General features: G+C 42.8%; 1 protein-coding gene across 1 annotated transcript; it reads right to left on the bottom strand.

The window, feature by feature from the left end:
* Positions 1-1,381: 1,381 nt before the first annotated feature.
* LOC117453144 (beta-2-syntrophin-like) lies at positions 1,382-2,720 on the bottom strand. Its single transcript, XM_034092039.2, has 3 exons — positions 2,581-2,720; positions 1,781-1,977; positions 1,382-1,643 (listed from the first exon to the last, which is right to left on the bottom strand). The coding sequence occupies exons 1-3, from the start codon at positions 2,679-2,681 to the stop codon at positions 1,630-1,632; spliced, it is 312 nt and encodes a 103-aa protein (XP_033947930.2). The 5' UTR covers positions 2,682-2,720; the 3' UTR covers positions 1,382-1,629.
* Between the last annotated feature and the right edge of the window lie 12,460 nt (positions 2,721-15,180).

Raw genomic sequence — 15,180 nt, 5'->3', positions numbered from 1 at the left:
ACGAGAAGCCAAAGCAGATTAGAATGTTACCTGGCTCTGAACAGAGAGCACGAGCTGGCAGAATATCTCTCTACTGTCAGAGACAGAAAGCAGAGACAGATCCTAACCAAGCACAGGCTCAGTGACCACAGACTGGCAATCGAAACAGGAAGACTCAAAAGATCCTGGCGACCAAAAGAGAACAGAACGTGTGGTCACTGTACGACAGGTGAGACCGAGACAGAGATGCACTTCCTCCTGAAGTGCCAAACATTCAACGAAGTAAGGAGCGTTTACTGGAACAAGTTGAACTCTGTGATCCCAGGTTTCAAGGAGGTTGATGACCTCTCAAGACTGAGAGCACTCCTAGGAGAAGGAGACAAGGCACACCTTGCTGCCCAATATGTATACTCATGCCACAACCTGAGGGACAGTGAATGACACACACACACACACACACACACACACACACACACACACACCACACACACACACACACACACACACACACACAACACACACACACACACACACACACACACACACACACACACACACACACACACACACACACACACACACACACACACACACACACACACACACACACACACACACACACACACACACACACACACACACATTGAAATGTAATTATATCACTGTATATATATCATCAATAATATGTAAACATTTGAAATGTATGTTAATGTTGTTAATTATTTTGTATTGTGATGCTTTGGCAACATTGTTTAATTTAACTTCCATGCCAATAAAGCCCCTTTGAATTGAATTGAGAGAGAGAGAGAGAGAGAGAGAGAGAGAGATGTGTGAGTTGCATAAGAACTGGTAAGATAGCAGGGTTTCCCACACATAGACTTTACAAAGTATAATTCGCGAGCCATTTAGGTTACATTTTTTGTATCTGCCTGCGAGCACGACAGCAACTGCGATCCCTCGCTCTACCCCTCGCTATCGCGTGAAGGGTCTGCTATATGTGCTCCGCACAGTAACCCCGCTGCGAGGCTCCGGCGAACAGTTCATGAGCGTGCTCACTAGCGCACCTCCCCCTGTTCATAAAGTCAAGAACCCCTCAAAAGGTACGGTTTATTTCATTTTAAGGAAGTGCGCTTCAAGCAACATCTCCAGGTGCTCCTTTGAGAACCAGGGCAAACAAGTTATGTGCACCCCTGCTTATAAGTTAGCCAATACTGGAAGGTATCCCGACATGTTTGAATTATACAACAATACAGAGGAGATGTTCCAATGTTCAGCCTGCTATAAGTTATACATATAAGAGCAACAGCCATGCACGTTTCAAACAACAAGGCAAGGCAAGGCAATTTATTTGTATAGCACAATTCATACAGTAATGCAATTCAAAGTGCTTTACAGGATCAAACAGAGAAAACACAATACATTGAGAAGAAATACAAAACACACAAAATAATTAATTAAAAGAAAGAAAACCATGTTTAACAGTTAGAAAATTAGAACGGTTAAACGGTTGGATGCTACTCAATCGGAAGCTGTTGGTACCTGTTTATGTGGATAGTTATGTAATGATGTCCTTTTGTTGTTCTGTTTATGCTTTTATGTTTCATGTGGAACTACTTGAGCAGGTCTCCCTTGAAAAAGAGATCAATGATCTCAATGGGATTTATCTGTATAAATAAAGGTTTGAAATGAAATGAGAACATGTTTCCATGGAAGCTGGTTCTGGCCTTAAGGCGACCAGGATCGATGTCCTCAGGTATTTCACTGCTGACTCTAAACTGGAATCACTCATGCTCACACTCACCGATGGAGACTTCTTTGATGAGCTCAGCCGCGGCGTGCGCCCCCTGCACGAGGGCTCGCATCCATGACGACAGGTCCCAGTGGGTCTCCACTCTGAAGATGTGGGACTCGATGCCCCGCCCTGTGCCCGTCCGGGTGGCAAACACCAGGTCTGACCCCTGAGCAGGAGACCCCCGAGCACTGCCAGAGTGAACCAGCCTGAGGGGAGACATGTGTGAGGGCACAGTATCATCTAGCACATGGATAATAGTCAGTGTTAAGCTCCTCTTGCTGTCCATGACACAACACTGACCCGTCTAGTTCGTGCTCTTTCTGAGGACGAGGGCATGCACATCCTCGAGGTAAACACCAACAACCTTGTTACTGTTTCTTTTCATTTTTGTTCATTATTTCTTTTAAAGCATGTTTATAGGTCAGTGAGTCTCTGCACTGTCCAGTATCTGGGATACATTGATGCGTGCTATGATTGTATATTGCAGAAGGCTAAAAGAGATTGTGTCGACCTGGAAATCATATAAAAACTAAATTACTGTAGCAAACAAGGTATGTTAGAAAGCTCACACCTCTCTGCATCTCAACAATGCTTCATTTAGATATCTAGGATTAACTTCATATTATGCTTACTGCAATATGGCACATGTCCATACATTTTACAATGAATTATGCAACCCGTATTGATACGTTGGAAAATTGTCATATCAAAAATGCATTTTAATATTACTATCTGTACCATGAAGGAATGATTTGATTACAGTTTGAGGACCGTGAACTTTGATCCTTACGGCTCTAGCTGCCCCTCACCTTGTGGCCAGCAGTGGGTGTGTGAGCAGAGGCGTGGACCAGGACTCTCTGCTCCACGGCACCGCCTGAAACAGCAGGATGTCCTTCTCTGTCAGCGCCATGACAACGGGCTTATACTGCTGTCGTCCACCTTCTAGCTGAACCTGAGGGAGAAAGTCAGGAGGAGACAGTCAGGAGGAGACTTCAGTGTTATTATTTTTAAATATGTTTTGGACCAGAAGGTGCCTTTACTGAGAGATACAGTGCTGACGGTGGGAGACAAAGGGAAGCGCATTGGGATGTTTGGAGAGCTGGATTCAAACCCTTGTACTAGGCAGCGGACACTGGATGTATGTGGGCCACCAGCTTTAACCACTGAGCTGTCTGTTAGCCCAATTATGATTATTATAATGTTATATTTTAAATGATCATGTAGTGATTATTTAAGAAGATCTAAAACAAAGATGTTTTTTTTCTGTCTGTGTTAATCTTATTTGTAGGCAGGGTCATCTATAAAATGCCATAAACCTTAATTCAGAATAGTTTATATTTACACATACTGTATGTTGCCGTAGCTATGTCATACATAGGAAGCGCAGTATTTAGTAAACAGTATATTAAAAACTGTGCCTCTTGTGATTTTGACTACAATTTGAATATTGTGCAGCACTATTTAACAATGAACAGTTGAAGTGATGGAAGTTACAGTTGGTGGGCATACTGACAGAGATTCCAGTGTACAGGGATATATTGGAGTAGCTCACAGTCACAGTTTGACTTTAATCATTGTTTGTAAAACTAGGATGGTGTTGGAATGAGTCCTGGCGGAGTGAGTTGGTGGAGTGGAAGTGAGAGGTGATGACATTAAAATGTATTTATGTGTTTGTTTTAGCACTGTGGTGAGTAGGTGGGCTTTACAGGAAGGAGTGCAATTCAACAGAAACTGGCTTTGGTACTTCCTGTTTGAGCCAAGTCGAGATAAGCATTCACCATGGCTCTACATGATAAAATACTCAGTCTTGTTCCTGGATGTCAACTGAGAGCAGCCTTTTCAATGGACATGTTTAGATGTAGGACTAAAGCTAATTCAAGAAAACACACACTTCCTTTGCTGCTGCTGCAGAGCAGAATGCCAGCGTGTGTGTGTGAGATGACATATGTCCATTGACTTAGAGCAGCGATACTCAACCCGCGGCTCGCGAGCCGCATGCGGCTCCTTTAAGACTAGTTGCGGCTCTTTTAAGTCCCACTTAAAAAAACTAAAAAAAATTAATTAAAAAAAACAAAAAACAAAACATTCATCAACATTTCATTATCACTCACAAGTCACACACCAGTCATCACACACATCAGTCTATTAAGCCGCCCACCCATCCCTCTGAACAACCAATCACAAATTATTTCAGGTTTCGCGCTCTAAATTATTTCAGGTTTCGTGCTCTGATTGCAGGTGCGCGAGATAATTGCTCCGTCCTGTAGCTTACAGCACTATGCAAAATGGTAAAGGAATATAGGAAACGAAAATATGAAGAGGAATATCGAACATTTAAAGAGGACTGGGAACTCGAGTTTTTCTTCGTCTCCACCGGTTCGGGAAAATGCATCTGCCTGCTTTGTGACAACGTTATTTCACAATTTAAAAGGTCCAATTTGCAGCGCCATCATGACACAAAACACCCGAAGTTCAGTACCGACTTTCCAAAAGGTGGAGAGTTGAGGGCGGAAAAGCTGGCGAGACTCAAACAGAACCGAACTGCTCAAAAAAACGTATTCCACACAAATACGAGTGAAAGAGCGACAGAGGCATCCTGTGATGATCAGTAAACATGCTGTCTGTTATCTGTTGTTATGGGCAGTGATGATCAGCAATGTGTGTTTTGTGGTTGCAGTGAAAATAATAAATCACAGTTATTGCACTGTAACATATTGCTATTATCCATATTCTCAAATGCATAATGGTTTCAGGGAGGAAAGGAGCGTTTTTGGATTGTGGCTCTTCCAAAAATATTTTTTCGTCAATGTGGCTCCTGATTAGGACAAGGTTGAGTACCACTGACTTAGAGTAATGAAATAGATACTGTAGAAATCTCAACTGAAACCCTTGATTTGCTTTCCTTTTCAGAGCAACGTGTGTTTCTGCTCTTCATTTATATAACCTGAAAAATGCCCTGTATTCTGTGAAATGCCAGTCTCATGGCATTTCACGATTTTCCCCTTTTTTCGTGTCACACAGAACAATTTTAAAAGCAATGTATTTCTATTGGTAGTGTGTTTCGTGCATGCAACACGTCTTTTTGTCCGGTCGGGTCTTGGAAGACCGGAAGCTGTGTGGTTCATAAAAACATGTTCGTACTCAATACCAAGCCACGATTAGAGATGTCCCGATCCCATCACGTGATCGGGGATCGGAGCCGATCACGTGATTTTCAAAAGATCGGAATCGGGAGAAAAAAATCGGGGATCGGGATTTTTTTAATATAAAATATTTTTATTATTTTATTTAATGTTACAAACAAAAATGACCATGTTCACGTCTTAAAGTCATCCTGAGGACTTAGTTTTGGTTTAAAATTACACAACATCATGTATGTGTTGCTTCTTTTGGGCTTGTTTTCAGACCTGGTTGCTTATTTCTCTCAAATCTGGCAACAGAGTGGGCGCAGTGTCTAATAGTAGCAGTAAGCTAACAAGAGGCTACGTTCAGATGCAATGTTTGCAAGGCAGAGGTTCCGCATGGTGGAAAGAACAGAGCTACGTTCAACACGACCAATCTAATACGCTACCTGAGAAACAAACACCAACAACAACACGACGAGTAAACAGTGGCCACTCAGGTAACGGCACTGAAACAACCGACACTTTCAGAGACTTTTAAAAGGAAAGAGAAACTGCCCCAGAACAGTGAAAAGGCCAAAAGAATAACTGCCAAGATAGCTGAATTCATCATAAAGATCGGATCGGGAAAAATCGGTATCGGCAGATTGTCAAAATCAAATGATCGGAATCGGATCGGGAGCAAAAAAAGGTGATCGGGACATCCCTCGATTATTGTTTTTATTTTAATTCGTATAATGTCGGACTTTTTTTTCCGTCCGCGAGGAAAAGAAAGGGGGCTCAGAGCCTCAGAATACTGAAATATGTATTTTTTAAATCTTTTTTTCGGTAACACTTTATATTAAGGTACACAAATTAACCATCAACTAGTTGTTAATTAACATGCATATTAGCAGTATATTGGCTCTTTATTAGTCATTATAAAACACTTATTAATGCCTTATTCTACATGACCATATTCTACAAGTAATAAGCCATTAGTTGAGAGTTTTTCCTCAATAACCCTCTAATTAGTGCTTATTTATTGCAAGTAAGGAAGTTGTTGTACATGAGTTTTGGTCTTGATATACACTGCTCAATAAGAATAGTTATTCTCCCATAATAACACTTAACAAATATGATCTATTGTTATGGAACAAGACATGAAACTATAAGTGTTAATTGTGTCTGAATAACTCAAAATTAGGTATTTATATCTTATAATATGTTTTGGGGTATTGCTACCAATAAGCAAGGTGATATTGACCTGTATGTTTCATATTTGCACATTTATATTTTTGTAAAATTTGTACTGAAGTGGGTACAGGAAGTAGGAGAACGTGAACTGAATAGAATGGCAGTAGACCAGTAGACATCTATGAGTACACTGCCACTAATTTTCCCAAGAGTAAAAGGGTCAAGTCCGTCAGAAAGCAATGACTGTAAGTGTGAGCATTACACTTATTCTGTAAGGATTAGTGTTAGAAATTAAAATCAATGTTTTATGGCATAATTTTGTTTAAACATACCGTCAGCTTAAATGCTGTTTTATTCTGAAAAACCAGAAGTTCTCGCACAATCTTAATGCCAAGCTTTTATTCTGAAAAACCTTCATCTCCGGTTAGCATTTAGCATGTGGCTAATATTCCTTATCCTACAGAGGTGTGTAGGAGTGTTGCACACCGAAACCTACTGATTTTAACACTACAACTATAGACGTCGAGATATTATTATTGCTGAATATTAAATGAAGGTACAGTTTATTTTAATACATTTTGTTTACAGACGTGACATATGGCAACATCCGGAACTACCGTAAATGATAACTGTCGTGAAGTATTACCAGTATTATTAAAGTAACAAATTACAGCCGTTAAAATGCAATAAATGAAAAGTCATGAAAGAGAATATGAGGAGAAAAGGCGTGTTTAGTTATGAATTGAATGTACAATGGCTGAGTCCTCTGTTATGCGCAACAACATGCAACAACGGACATTGAAGACGAGTGGAGGGCCGGTGTCGGTACCATATGTGTTCGGGGTACCATATGTGTTCGGGGTCCGTCTCTTACCAATGACATTGGTGATGCTGTACGGTAATTTACCCAGGGGTGCTCGGGGGCAAATCACATCTACAGATCAAGACGAAGCGAATGGAAGTACTCCCATACTCCTAGCGTGTGAACATGTTTGTGAAAAACGTGTGCAAAGTCTCCGAAAACGGAGCAGTGGCTGTACGGCATTGGTTGTACGCAACTCAAGAGGACCATCATACACGGTCAAATTCCGAACATTTAAACATAGCCTACATTCTTTACTTTGTCCGTTATTATATGTAGAAGATATTACTTTTTTCTCCGTCATGTTGTTTCCATAGCAACAACTTCAAACAGGAAGTTAACCTAAATTACATTTAAGACACTGCAACGAAAGTAACAAAAACAATGTAAAATCCTTTTCCGTTTCACAGAACACAAATTGGGTTATTTACATAATTATGTTTACACTGTCGATTAGGGGTGCAACAACTAATCGACTTAATCGATTAAAATCGATTACCAAATTAGTTGCCAACTAATTCAGTCGTCGATTCGTTGGTGACGTCATCACGTGTATTTTACGCCCCGTTAAGCTCTAACTTTATTGGTCTTTGTATCGGTACTGGAGACATTTAAAAAATATATGTCATGTATTATTGCTACAAAGACATTATATCGCAGTCTTAGTGTCGCCAACTCGTTTCTAATATGCAAAAAGGCAAACAAATGCGTCTATGATGTATTTTCGATCTTTCTCTCCCCCGCCTGCTTGCGAGGGGGCGGGGCAGTTTACACACGGGCAGCTGCAACATGCAGCAACACACACACGTGGGAGATGGCGGAGAGAACGCGCTCCGAGGTGGTTAAACTTTACCCGTCTCGATGTGGAGAATGCTCGTTACCAAAAGTGGAATAAGAGTTTAGCATGTAAGGGCGGTAACACGAGCAATTTGTCTAAACATTTAGCAAAAGTGCTCCACATCCAGACGGAGGAATGCACCGGGTTCGACTGTCTTTCTAGCAGCTCTGTAGCCCCGTCCACGAGTAACGTTTTCACGTCAGGTGTTATGTATGCTAGCAGCATCACACGGAGCTAACTACATTATACAAACATAATGATTAGAGGTAACAGAGTTATTTGCGGACTTTTGGTGACAGAGCCTTCAGTGTGGCATCCCCCACCCTCTGGAACTCTCCCCCCCGAAATCCACAGCGCCCCAACCCTGGACATTTTCAAAAAAGCCCTCAAAACGCACCTTTTTACCAAGGCTTTCCCCACTGTATAGTTAGTTTAATAGGTTTATTTGTCCGCTACTTCCCCCCCCCCCCTTAACCTGTCTGCCTTTTTTCCCCTACTCCCCCCCCCCCTACCCGACTTGTAAAGCGACCTTGGGTTTCCTGAAAGGCGCTATAAAAATATTATATATTATTATTATTATTATTATTATTATTTAGTTTGTTAAAGTTTCAGCTATTCTGTTTACAGTTCTGTCATCAGATTATTTAATACGATTTGTTAAAACACTGTTGTTTCTTTTGATGTGAAATATTATTTATTTAATTTGAATAAAAAGCAATGTTAGTTTTGTTCACAATTTAAGTTATTTCAATAATATATGTATTTTGGAATCAAGTATTCATCTTTATTGTCTTCATTGTTAGTTTCCACATGCCTAAAACAACCTCAAGCTACATCTATAAGTTGATGGCTAAATAAGAGCGTTTGAGAAATTGTGCAAGGCATACAGTAATAGTCCGAATAGTCGATTAATCGTTTCATTAATCGATAGATAAATCGATAGATAAATCGATTATCAAATTAGTCGTTTGTTGCAGCCCTACTGTTGATTGTTATTTTTGGGGGACACACGACACATCAAATGACATCTACAGACCAAGACGAAGCAAATGGAAGTACTCCCATACTCCTAGTGTGTGAAAATGTTTGTGAAAAACGTGTGCAAAGTCTCCAAAAACGGAGCAGTGGCTGCGATGCTAGCTTTGCGGCTAGCGGTTAGCATTTTCAATGGAAATATACATCGAAACATCATGGTTCAGTAAAAACAAGGCCCCACTGATCATCTACTCTCTGAGACGATTCCAGGGATTTCTGACTTGAGTTTCTAGCACCAGGGAAAGTGGACAAAAGTGCCCCAGATCAGCCTCTTAATTTACCCAGGGTAAATTGGCTTTGGCTTGCTTGGCTTTGGGCATGAAAATTCAGGAAACTCCCCTGAGTATTTTATTACATATCTCAACTTTGAAGAGGAGTTGGGGGACAAACGACACATCCCTGCAGGGACTTTCGAGCGGCTCTTTTTTGAGAAAAGAGCTATATTCCTGATTGGCTGGGTGAATTGCAAACCACGCCCCGTAAAACTCCCAAAAAGTTTTGTGAAGCCGCCATTTTATTATCCTCGCAATAGCATTATTAGCATTAGCATTAGCCCAGCGCAGAAACGCAGAGAGACTAACTTATGGCAACACAAAATAAAACATGGGAGCGGTGGAGATGAGGAGGTGTCGGCGTTCTGGCGATTTACTCGGAAGGCTTCAGTAGAAGCTGCTGGGACTCCCAGCAGCTTCTACTGAAGCCAGTCCCCAACTCCGGGGACTTCCGGCCGGGGACTTTGGGCGGCAGTATACGCCGTGAAGTGGTTTGCGGCCTGCCAGTAAACCGAAAGCAGAAGAAGAAGAAGTGACGTCAGCGGCTTCATTTGCCTAATCCACCCCCAGGGACTTTTTCTGGTGTGAACGCGATCTGTACTTAGTTCATGCGAACTAAAGAGTTCGCATGAACTAAGTTCGCATGAACCTTTGTGGGAAAAGTACCGCAGTGTGAACGCGGCTAATGTAAATGGCTCTCATATCCATAGCGATGAAATCTACTATGGCATCTGTTATCTCTATTATCGGTTTTTTGAACTGTAGGGTCTGCTGTATTGTTGAGGATGTTGATGGCTGGGATGCGTGGGGATGCACCTATGGACACAATGTATTATTAGGCTGAGCTACTCAACTTTATGCCAATAATTGCCTTAGCCCCAGATGTTCCCACATTACTCCTATTATTTTCACTATTCTGATAAAATTAAAAAACTAATATAAAAAAACAATTCGGTTGCTTGCTTGCAACTATTTTCCAAGCAAAGTAAGTGCACGTTTTTATCATGTTTAACGTTATTGTTTAAACGGCGGATAAAGCAGCTTCATCATGGCAACTTCACAACAGCTAAGCTAAGCTAAGCTAGGCTACTACTTACAGCATCCAGGTGACTTTTCAGAGTTGTTGTGCCACCGTGGTAGGCCAGTTTCTTATCACATATTTGGCACACTGCCTTCTTTTTACCGTCGTCCAATTTAAAATGGTCCCACACAGCTGAAGTCTTCGGCATTTTATGGGTGAAACGAGGTGAAGCGTGCCGTTTGCGTTCGTGACTGTGAACAGTGAACGCAATGTCAGGAGCACAGGCTGAGATTGTATATATTTCCGCATTTTAACAGTGCAATTCAAAAGTATAAATATAGTATAAGAATATGGCAATTCGCCTTTATTAATAGCATACATTTAGAAAAATATATTATATATATTAAGAAAATAAAAAAACGAATATCCGAATAATGAAATTGAAACCCGAATAGTTGGCCAACGAACGAATATTCGAATAGTCGAATATTCGGGTACAGCCCTACTGTATACATGCTTATTGTACAGCTAGCATTAGCTATATTTACCTTGTTTACACTTAGCGGTCCTATGTGTTAATCTGTGTGTGTTACACTTGCATGTATGAGACCATTAAGTGCCTTGTAACTTCTTTTTTTATAGTTTCACTCCGTTTGAATGTCAGTAGACTGCAAATAAGTTAATAAAGGAGCATGGCTGCTCATTCCCTGGCTCTCAAAATAGTTTGGCTGGCTGTTTAATCTATGTTCACACTGAGACAGTACAACACATAGAGAGAACAGTACACCTATTGTGTAAGAACATACAGGCAGGTCACACAGTATGATCACAAATACATAAACTCTGTTAAAAATCGGTTTTTATTCAAAAGTACAGGCTGCATATGTTTCCTCAGCCTTGGAGAAACTTGACATGTTTTGGGATGTTTCTGAACCTCTCTTTAGTGGTTCATTAATAAAACAGATATTTCAACGTGTGCCTACTTTGTTCATGTACTGTTGAGTTTAATTTCAGTAGTTGTGTGCTATAATGTATTTACTTAGTGTGAAGAGGAGGCAACTTTAGAATAGGGAACCTGTTCAGGTCAATTAGAGTCAAACTACTAGCTTATTGGTTATAAACAATACTTCACTTTAGAATAGGGAACATATTCTTAGATAAATACCTAATTAGAGTCAAACTACTAGCTTATTGGTTATGAACAAGACTTCACTTTAAAATAGGGAACATGTTCTTAGATATAAATAGCTAATTTTGAGTTGTTTAGACTTAATTAACACTTGTAGTTTCCTGTCTTGTTCCATAACAATAGATCATATTTGTTAAGTGTTATTATGGGAGAATTACTATTCTTGTGGTACTACTGCCTTATTAGGCCCATATTGGGCAGCACATATTAAGACAAAAACTCATGTACAACAACTTCCTTCCTTGCAACAAATAAGCACTAATTAGAGGGTTATTGAGGAAAAACTCTCAACTAATGGCTTATTACTTGTAGAATATGGTCATGTAGAATAAGCCATTAATAAGTGTTTTATAATGACTAATAAAGAGCCAATATACTGCTAATATGCATGTTAATTAACAACTAGTTGATGGTTAATTTGTGTACCTTAATATAAAGTGTTACCAAAAAAAAGATTTAACAAATACAGATTTCAGTATTCTGAGGCTCTGAGACACATTTACTTTCCTTGCGGACGGCAAAAAAAGTCCGACATTATACGAATTAAAATAAAAACTATAATCGTGGCTTGATATTGAGTAAGAACATGTTTTTATCAACCACACAGCTCTTCCAAGACCCGACCGGACAAAAAGACGTGTTGCAGGCACGAAACACACTACCAATAGAAATACATTGCTTTTAAAATCGTTCTGTGTGACACGAAAAAAAGATTAAATGTTGTGACTATAACACGAAATGCCGTGAGACTGGGTTGGATAAAATACTTTAGTGTGATTACTTTGACCGAATGTTCGAGGATATATGAATTACTTTGATATGTATTGAATCTTAAAAATGCATGTCACAAAGCATCTATTTGAGTAGATATTAGAGAAAAAAGTAAAGGTGTGGTTTTAGTAACATCTATGTGTTGGATCTACAGTTTTTTTTATGTTCAGCATTTCAAACAGTTGTAGCACCATCATAGCACGAGAGGCTAGATCAGAGGTGCCCAGTACGTCGACCGCGGTCGACCAATGTTGGTAGATCGCGAGTCATTCATAAAAAAAAAAAAATACAGCTCCGTTAAAATACACAAAACAGGTTTTGATCCCTCCTCCCTTGGCCTCCCTGCCACTTCATTCAGGAGTTTACTTGATTGACTGAAAAAGCGACCTATCGCTTTCCAGTCTGTTAACCCAGAATGCAAAGCGATACAAAATCAGTCAAGTGCCGGGAAAACTCAAATTAAGGCCCAATCCCAAACCACTCCCTCGACGCTACCCCTCCGTGATGGAGTGAACTCCGTCTGTAGCCACACTCGCAGCTCAACGAGGCTCCCTCCTGTCAGATGGAGGGAGTAAATACAGCAGCAAGCTTTGGGACGGCCTCCCCTCTCTCCGGCAGAAACAGGAAATGCCGTAACTATGTAACAACGGTTTCAAATCAGCATCTCTTAGACAAAAAGTTTAAATTAATAACTCAAATAAAACTCCAAACATCTTTCATTGTGTTTCAAAGCTCTTTTAGTTTTAAACCTGATGTTTATAAGCTTCTTAGTTCTCATTCATAACACTCCGTTCGATGTCTCACTATGGGATACGCCTCATCGCGGAGCAAACAGAAGCATCAATCTCATTACGCCAATCCTGATTGGCTGGTGATCTTGACGTCAGCGTTAGGGGAAATCACCCCCTATAAGTAGCTTGCGCCACAACGCATGCGTCATTCAAACACCTCTTCTCGCTTCAGAGCACATCTCACAGTAGCCGGGCAAGCTTCACTGTCCACAGACTGAACCCAAAATACCATTTCGGTCGACGGGCGCTAGCCGGCTACTCCTTCTGCTTCGCAGGAAGACGGTAGTACTAACGCAGTTAGTACTTAAAAATCGACCTCGCCCTTCTCTACGAGAAAGTAAGGTAGGTCCGATTTTTTCAAGCTAGCAGCACACCTGTTGCTAGCTCGCTCCCTCTCTACCGACACCACGGTAGCAAGGAAGTTTTTCTTTTCTCTTCCCTACGGAGGGGAAAAGGATTAAAAAAGGAGCATACTGCCACACCAGTCAGTATTCTCCGGGAATAAAAGACCCACACTGTCCTTTTTCTCCGGATTAAGGACAAGGTGGTAATACCTTTTTTCCCGTCCCACCTGTCGAGAGCGGGCCCTCTCCACGCCACGAGGTGACAAAGATGGACGCCCCTCTCCCTCACACCAGAGGAGTCAGGGACTCGGTGGCTCGACTCTGCGGCTGCGGGTTGAAGATCTTGGGCACAGACACACACCAGGTCTGTTCGTCCTGCCTCGGGCTGGAACACGCCCGAGGCGCTATCGACAACCCCGGATCATGCGGACATTGTGTCCGCCTCACAGTCAAGAGCCTCCGCCGACGGCTAGCGAGACAAGCTAGCCTATCGGAACAGGACCCCCCCCCATGTCCATGGACCCGCCGGCCGGCAGTCAAGACAAGGGGGCGTCCGCCACAGAGAGCGAACCCCTCTCCGTGTCGGTCTGGGGCTCATTATCAGCGATGGCCTCAGAACCGGAATCCCGCGCCCTGGCAGGCCGGGACCCGGTGACGACAAGACACGCGGGAACGGATTCCCGCGCTTTACCAAGCTGGGGCTCCCGGTTAGACCTCACCATGGTCTCACCCGCGGAGGATGTCCTGGAGTTGGATTATGAGGAGGACGATGAGGAGGACGCCCTGGCGTTCCTCCTGTCCGAGTCAGATGAACAAGAAGAGGACACCTTCATGTCATCGGCCCAGGCTGCAAAGCCTGGAGCGAGGGCTGCTCTCCCGGGCGACAGCACACCAGATTCGCCCGGTCTGAGCATGGACCTGCAGGCCGTGTGCAAACGTGCTGCGGTCAGACTCAATGTTCCGTGGCCTGAAATGGCCAAGGAGACCTCCAGGTCCCGCTACGAGGGGAAGCATCTTCCCCAAACAGCGGGCAAAGGGAGGCAACTCCTCCCGGTTTTTCCAGAAATGTTGGATGAAGTGTCGGTCTCGTGGAGAGACTAGTGCGGGACGCGCCTACGGGTGCTGTCCTTTCACGGAAGGTGGTCACCACGGACGCACGTCTGACAGGCTGATAGGGTATTTACGAAGGTCACCCGGTGAGAGGTCTCTAGAGCAGAGACCTCCAGTGGGCGCACGTAAATCACCCGGAGCTCTTAGCGGTGTTCCCCACCCTAAAATGCTTCCTGCCTTCTCTCAGAGGACACCATGCCCTCGTGAGGACAGACAACACGATATTGTGTATGAACCGCCAAGGGAGGTTGCGTTGTCTCCAGTCACACACACTGGCACAAAAACGGATCCTTTGGAGCGGCAGACGTCTCCTCTCTCTGAGAGCGACACAGGTACCGGGAGTGAAGCACCTCAGGACAGAACTACTGTCCAGAGGTGCACCACTCTATGCAGACTGGACTCCACATCCAAGGATCGTGAGTCCACTGTGGGTGCGTTACGGCGGAGCCGCGTTAAATCTGTTCGCTTAAAGAAAAAATGCTCAATGACAGCTGTTCTCTTTAATGCACGATTTAAAACGCACCGTTAGGCGGGGACGCACTCGTACACGATTGACCTCCGGGTCCTCTGTACGCGTTCCCACCCCTGGCTCTGTTACCCCTAACTCTGGCCAGAGTGAAGGAGCAACGCCACACACTTACTCTGATGTTTCCGCCCTAGCCCGCAATGTACGGGCTGGCGGAGAAATATCAGCTGTTGTGCGGGCAGCCATGGCAGCCCCCACCACGCAGGGCCAGATTGTCTCAGGCTGGGGGGGCGATCCTTCACCGACGCCCAGAGCGCGGGGCACTATGGGCCTGACCCGTGAGTGGTACAATCTGAATACAGTGGGACTCCCTCAGAAGGTGATAACACTATTCAGAGTGCGAGAGCTTCCT

The sequence above is a fragment of the Pseudochaenichthys georgianus genome, chromosome 1 (assembly GCF_902827115.2).
Source record: "Pseudochaenichthys georgianus chromosome 1, fPseGeo1.2, whole genome shotgun sequence".
Lineage (NCBI taxonomy): Eukaryota > Metazoa > Chordata > Actinopteri > Perciformes > Channichthyidae > Pseudochaenichthys > Pseudochaenichthys georgianus.
The sequence above is the reverse complement of the archived record's forward strand: the minus strand, read 5'-3'. Positions and strand labels throughout refer to the sequence as shown.